This window comes from Pongo pygmaeus, chromosome 5 (assembly GCF_028885625.2).
Source record: "Pongo pygmaeus isolate AG05252 chromosome 5, NHGRI_mPonPyg2-v2.0_pri, whole genome shotgun sequence".
Taxonomy (NCBI): Eukaryota; Metazoa; Chordata; class Mammalia; order Primates; family Hominidae; genus Pongo; species Pongo pygmaeus.
Window position 1 is genome coordinate 139,668,157 of NC_072378.2, and position 7,401 is coordinate 139,675,557.

The 7,401-nt window shown below is 40.5% G+C and overlaps 1 protein-coding gene across 3 annotated transcripts in view; it reads right to left on the reverse strand.

Annotated features, from left to right (window-relative positions):
- TXLNB (taxilin beta) overlaps positions 1 to 4,690 on the reverse strand; it is a 53,411-nt gene extending 48,721 nt beyond the window's left edge. The window contains exons 1-2 of one of the 3 annotated variants that reach the window (XM_054492697.2): positions 4,605 to 4,690; positions 708 to 1,145 (exon numbers count right to left, since the gene is read on the reverse strand). In XM_054492697.2, coding sequence (XP_054348672.2) covers positions 708 to 1,131 — 424 coding nt within the window. In that variant the 5' untranslated portion in view covers positions 1,132 to 1,145; positions 4,605 to 4,690. Of the gene's footprint in view, positions 1 to 707; positions 1,146 to 4,157; positions 4,290 to 4,540; positions 4,559 to 4,604 lie in introns of those variants that run through there. The other 2 variants (XM_063666659.1, XM_054492696.2) reach the window with 2 other exon arrangements.
- Positions 4,691 to 7,401: the final 2,711 nt, after the last annotated feature.

Here is a 7,401-nt window from a genome sequence, read left to right on the forward strand (position 1 = left end):
TTTTTTCCCAGCCATCATTGGTATCACCAATCTCCCATGCTCTCCTAAAAAATTTTCCTTTTCCCGTTTTTGCACTTCTCCTATATAATTAATTTACATGTCTTCTGTTTTCTCTATACTTACAGCTCCTTGACCAAAAGACCATGACTTATTTATCTTTGTGCACCTAGCACAGTGCCTTACAAAGATTAGGCATTAATAAACACTCATTGGGCACTTGAAGATAGGTACAGATTTCTAGGTAAAGAAACTAGGATGTGCACAGGCCTTGTGGGCGATGGAGCATAGCATGTTCAAAGGCCTGAAAGACAAGATCAGAATGACTAGCTATTAGGCAGCAGTGGTGGCTGTGGTCATAGAGGCAGAGTGTTCTGGAAGGTGACGTTGTAGGGTAGAGTAATCTGAGATAAAACTGGGACTGGTTGGAGTTAGACAATTAGGATCTTAGAGAACATGTTAAAGATTTTGGTCTTCATCCTAAGAGCTGTAGGAGGCCATGGAACAAAGGGTCGACGGGTAACACACTGAAAAGTTCACCTGAGCTCCATTGAGGGGTAAGGGCTGGGGACAAATACAACAAGGGAAAATATAGAAGGCCACTACAGTCGTCCAAATATTGGATGTGGCTTTTAGTGAAGGTTGGAAGAAGTGCCCCTGTTTTAGGAATACCATACAGAAAAGTCACAGATTTGAACATAACTACTTGCCTAATCCTTTTAGGACTTTCTTTTCCAATTTTTGCTCCTTATTGCTGACAGGCTCTTTGACAGTGGGTGGCTCTCCAGAAGCAACGGGTTCTTTTCCAGCCTCTTCAGTTGTTTCCTCACAGTCCCCATCCTCGTTGTCAGGTGATTCCGCATTCTCAGGCTGCTCACTGGCCCTAGCAGAGCTCTCTTTCCCTGCTGTGCTGGCAGCAGACCCATAACTGTTAATGATGTCTTCCAGCTGTCGATTCAGCTCTTCAGAGATATCGGGGTGCACACTTGCCTCTTTCTCTGGTAGTTGGACTGGGGTTGAAGAATCCTGGCCGTCTTCCTTCTCCAGGCCATTGTGGCTGAGTAATGATGAACTGTCACCTGGAGGTGTTGACTGTCGTTCCGCTGAGAGCTGTTCAGAGTGATTAGCCTCCATCTTGGGAGTAGTATCTAGTGGTAAGCACAGTTAGGCTTTATATAGCTAACCTAGTTGCTACATATCAATGCTACATTTCAATGGTAAGGATATCCCCCAAGTGAATACCAACTAATTATAGTCTCTAACATAGAGTGAATGTCCTTTCACAAACCATTGATGTTACTAAGAGAGGAGACCACCCCTCATATTGTCTTATGCCCAATTTCTGCCTCCAAAGAAGAAGTAAAAACTAAAAGGCAGAAATGAAATCCACAGGCAGACAGCCCGGTGCCGTGCCCTGGGCCTGGTAGTTAAAGATCGACCACTGACCTAATAGGTTATGTTATCTATAGATTACAGACATTGTATAGAAAAGCACTGTGAAAATCCCTATCCTGTTTTGTTTCGATCTAATTACCCGTGCATGCAGCCCCCAGTCATGTACCCCCTGCTTGCTCAATCAATCACAACCCTCTCACGTGCACGCACTTAGAGTTGTGAGCCCTTAAAAGGGACAAGAATTGCTCACTTGGGGAGCTCAGCTCTTGAGACAGGAGTCTTGCTGATGTTCCCGGCCGATTAAACTGCTTCCTTCTTTAACTGGGTGTCTGAAGGGTTTTGTCTGCGGCTTGTCCTGCTACATTACAATTATTAAAATAGGGACAGTGGAAAGTTGTTTTTTCCAAATCAAGTCACACTACTGGCATATTTTTGGTTTTGATCTTCAATTTTCAGTAGTATTCCTTATTATTCACATTAAGAAAGTAATTCATGCTATTTTTTTTGTGGCCATATTTGTCATTTTGCTTACACTAGTCAGTTTGTGTTATCATTTTCCTATATAATTCTAAGTAGATTAACAATCACTGGGGGTACATGACTGTATATATTTAAAATGTTTAAATCTAAAGTGGTATTAGTTTTCTTTCAAAGTTAAAATATTTAATAGAAGAGCCATTGAATTTATTTAAATGACTCATAACAATAACATCTCTAAGCTCTATTTGATCCATAAATCAATATTTTGCTTAGTATGAATATTTTGATGTAAATGCATTATTACACTGGATAGAGGAGACATTTCTCACTTTTCTGGCATTTTCTTTTTCAGATAAGCAACACGGATGCTTTTTTTGAGGCTTAAACTGGCATCATTTTTAGATTAAGACAGGGAATGAGGGAAGCTATAAATAAATAAATAAACAAAGTAGTATGGAAACATGGGCCAGGTGCTGTGGCTCATGTCTGTAATGCCAGCACTTTAGGAAGCCGAGGCGGGTGGATCACTTGAGGCCAGGAGACCAGCCTGGCCAACATGGTGAAACCCTGTCTCTACTAAAAATACAAAAATTAGCCGGGTGTGGTGGCAGGCACCGGTAGTCCCCGCTACTTGGGAGGCTGAGGTATGAGAATTGCTTGAACTTGGGAGGCGGAGGTTGTAGTGAGCCAAGATTGTGCCACTGCACTCCAGCCTGGGTGACAGAGCAAGACTTCGTCTCAAAAACAAAACAAAACAAAAGCATGATGATACTTATAACAACAATTCCTTAAATTTCTATAATACTCTTTTATTTCAATATATAAACCAATTTTTTAAAAGAGAAAAACAGATTACAACTTTCTCTTCTAAGTCAGGAAGCTCTAGAAAAACTTAATGATTTTTAAGAAGTTGCAATGTTTCATAAACAAGGAGGAGACCAACTCGAGAAATAATTCAGCAATAATAAGGGCCCTTAGGAAAGGGTGAGAGATGGAACTGAGTCAGAGATTCCAGGGTTTCTGACTATTACCACTTCTAGAGTTGCAATAGATTTGGTTTAGGCCTTTAAGTTATGGTGCATTTTATTTGTAAATAATATTTAACAGTGATGCTGCTAAATAGCAGCATAAAAATATGGCAAGATCCTCATAATTCGCAGGTTTTGCTGTTGTGGTAACATGAAAGTGAAAACAAAAGCATACTGTTCTACAACTGCACAGCTTCCTTTTCCTGTTCTCAGGGCAGTAGATGTCAATTGAATGCTCAGACACCAACAAGAACAGAAAATTCAACACACAGACGTTGCCACTGACTTGTGATGCTCACCGAACACTCATAACTTAGAGGAAGTACTTTTTTTCTTTCACTGATTTGAATTCACCAACTTGGTTATCAAATAATGCAGCAAACAGTTTCATTATTTTCATCACTGGGATTTCTTTATCCTGACCTCACTTGTTGATCACACTCATCTATATATAACTTAGGCCTCCCCTGAACACGGAGAAAGACACAGGGCACCTGCTGTCCAGCCAGAAGTTATTTTAAGCTATTCTAAAATGAGTCATGCCATTTAGCACTTCATCCTTGAAAATCAAGAGAATCGTTTCTCAATCAAATTGAAAACAGTAAACATTTACTGGCTTAAATCCATACGTGGGTTTTAAAGTCGGGGAGACTATCTTAGGATGAAATAAAATCTCAAGTAAAATGAACTTCAAAATAATTAATTTAAGATAAGCTGTCCATAGGAGTTTTACTTCGGTTAGTCTAAATGCAAGTGGCTGTTTGTATTTGATTTATTCCTTACGAGATGCCACAATCATTGATTTTTTAAATTCTTCATTCCGTGGCTATTCTTAAACTCCTGTTCCACATTTACTTTAAAACAGAACAGTCATTATAAAGCCCAGGACAATTCAATTCCTAAAAGTAGCCTCAAGACAAGTTAACAAGAGGGAAAAAAACAAAGTCAGAGAACTTTGTTACTTTTCAATCACCCATTTTATATTATGTGGCAAAGAAATTATTTCTAAATTTTATCTTAGATAAACTTTATTGCCTTATTTTCCCCTCCCCAGGGAGAGAACTTTTAACTTGTGTTGGCTATTCCAGATGACTATCACAGACACATCCCCCCCTAAGCAACACATTTGATTTATAAATACAACAATGAAAAGTTCTCCAACAGTTCACTGGCAATCTCAAAGTTGCAAGTTTCGAACACCACAAACCGCACCCTACACCTTCTCACAGGGCTTGGGGGAGTGTTTGTCATACTTACCAGAAGGCAAGAAGCTAAGCAAGAAGAGAGAGGAGAGGAAAGAGGCAGGAAAAAGCAAGTCAGAGCTGCAGCAACAGCAGGAGAGGGCGGGCTGGCTGCGTTCTTACAAGGGAGAGAGAAACCCAATACACACACACACATACACACGTGTGCACGCGCACACACACACACACACACGCCACAGGCACTGATGGAGGCAGCAGTCTGGAGGAGGTGGGGGTAGGGAAAGAAACATCGTATGACACAGCAAGGGGAAAATACACCCAAGCTTCCCTAGCTGTTGCCAGGGGAAATATCTTAGCAGAGAGAAGCAGCTGGAAGATCTCATCAGACTCTCCATGTTTTGTTTGTCCTTTCGGAAATTTAAACTCTGAGTATATTACCCCCTTTGCAAATGCAGTCTTTCACCATTGTTGTCCTTTTTGGGTAGAGACCAGTTTTTCTTACTTCTTGGTTTATCTCCAGTGTGGTGGATGATTCATCTTCTTTTTCTTCTTCTTGCGCTAGCTTAATTGGTGTCAGGTTTCTTACAGGAATCATGGAAAAAGAAAAACAATGGCATAAGAACAGGGAGGTGGTGGAACCATTTTAATTCTGATGTCATTGTTTGGTTTGTTTGCAAAGTTCGAAGTAAACATGTAGATGGTGATTTTGGAGCTGAACTGAATATAATCTTCATGCACGTGGTAATTGGTGTGACCTTGGAGCACAGTCTTTCCCAGGTAACTGTTCCCATCTCAAACAAACCCTCAGGGAAGCAGTCTGCTTTTTCTTCCTTAGTTGGTGGCTTTCCCACATTTTGTAAATTCTCAGCATGCTCCTTGATCCTCTTCAGAAAAAGAAATTCCTTCTGATTCACCATAAAATGCCTCTCTATTAATTTACATCCATTCGCCTTTTATTTTTCTTGCTGGAGCTTGTGTTCCCATACTTCCAAAGCAGACTCCTCCATCGGTTTCTGCTCTGGGGACAGGCTAGGCATAGTGGCATCCCTTGTAGGAGGCAGAATAATGCCACCCAAAAGATCTCCACGTCCTACTCCCTGGAACCTGTGAATATATTTCTTTACATGACAAAAGAGACTTTGCAGATGTGAGTAAGGATCCTGAGGTAGGGAGGTTATCTTGAACTATCTGGGTGGGCTCAATGTAATCATAAGGGTATTTATTTATTTATTTATTGACACAGAGTCTTGCTCTGTCACTCAGGCTGGAGTGCAGTGGTGCAATCTCAGCTCACTGCAACCTCCCCGGTTCAAGCGATTCTCCTCCCTCAGCCTCCCGAGTAGCTGGGATTACAGGCGCCCGCCACCACATCCAGCTAATTTTTGTATTTTTAGTAGAGATGGGGTTTCGCTGTGTTGGCTAGGCTGGTCTTGAACTCCTGACCTCATGATCCTCCCACCTCGGCCTCCCAAAGTGCTGGGATTATAAGTGTGAGCCATTGCACTCAGCCTCATAAGGGTCTTTATAAATGAGGGAGGAAGGCAGTAGGATTGGAGGCAGAAAAGGAGATTTGATGACCTCAGCATAGGTCAGGAAGCTTCTAGAAGCTGGGAAAGGCAAGGAAACAGATTATACTCTACAGCCTCCAGAGGGATGCAATCCTGCGACATTGATTTTAGATCAAAGAAATTCGTTTTGGATTTCTGACCTCCAGAAATATAAAATAGCAAACTTATGTTGTTTTTAAGCTGCTAAATTTGTGATAAGATGTTATAGCAACAAAAGGAAATGAAAATGTCCCACCCCCAGTTTTGTCCTACTTATTCTCTGAGTTTAGGGAAGGCAAAAGTTATATATAGATGAGTGCACCCAACAAGCAGAAGTCAGGATAAAAAAAATTCCAGTGTTGAAGACAATGAAGCTGTTCACTATATTATTTGATAATTAAGTTAGTGAATTAAAATCGATGAAAGAGAAAAGTACTTTCTTCTAAATTAATGAATACTTGGTGAGTGCCACAAATTGGGTGGCATTCTATCCTGGATTGTAGCAAACTGACCCGATCACATCTCTTAGTAAATATAAACAAGTCAGTGCTTTTCAAATTTAAATAATGTACAGATTCACTTAACAGAATAACTTAAATAATGTGGAAATTATTTGAAGGATTATATTATTATTTGAACCTACATGTACTAAAAAGAAAATAGGATAAACTCCTTATGCTTACAGTAGTTATATAAATTTTAAAATGTATATATTTTAAAGCCTACAAAATCAATAAATGCTACTCAAATTAATAACACTACTTTTATGTGACAGATATTGTTTTGCTGAACTTAAATTGCTACTTGCAACATGAATACTCTATTGACTGATGGGTTTTTTGAGTTTCTGGTACTCTTCCACAATGTGGTTTGGGAATTTCCTCAACACTTGATTCATTCAGATTATTACATAGTTTTTATTCATATGGCCTGCTATGATTTCATGGGGCTCTCATTTGATACGGCTGCATCATTTACTGCTTGCTATGGTCTGAATGTTTGTGTCCCCCCAAAATTCTTGTGTTGAAATCATAAACCCCAAGGTGATGGTATGAGGATGCGGGGCCTTTGGGAAGTGATTAGATTATGAGGGTAGAGCTTTTATGAATGGGATTAGTGTTCTTATAAAAAAGGTCTGAAAGAAACCCCTTACCCCTCTGCCATGTGAGGTTTCAGTGAGAAGAAGGCCTTGTACGAGGAAGTCACCCGACACAGAATTCGCCTGCACCTTGATCTTAGACTTTCCAGCCTACAGAACTATGAGAAATAAATTTCCATTGTTGGCCTGGCATGCTGGCTCATGGCTGTAATCCCAGCACATTGGGAGGCCAAGGCAGGTGGATCACTTGAGGTCAGGAGTTCAAGACCAGCCTGGCCATCATGGTGAAACCCCATCTCTACTAAAATACAGAAATTAGCTGGATGTAGTGGCACATGCTTGTAATCCCAGCTACTGGGGAGGCTGGGGCAGGAGAATCATTTGAACCCAGGAGACAGAGGTTGCAGTGAGCCAAGATTGTGCCACTGCACTCCAGCCTGGGCGACAGAGCAAGACTCTGCCTCAAAAAAAAAAAAAAATTCCATTGTTTATTAGTCACTCAGTTTATGGTATTTTGTTATAGCAGCCTGAACAGATGAAAGCCCTATTCTTTCTCATTGTCCCGCAATTATTAAAGTAGTGCTAATTGGCCCTAACTTGAATAGATACACACATGATAGTGGACGTATCAAAATGACACTTACACAGTGGCT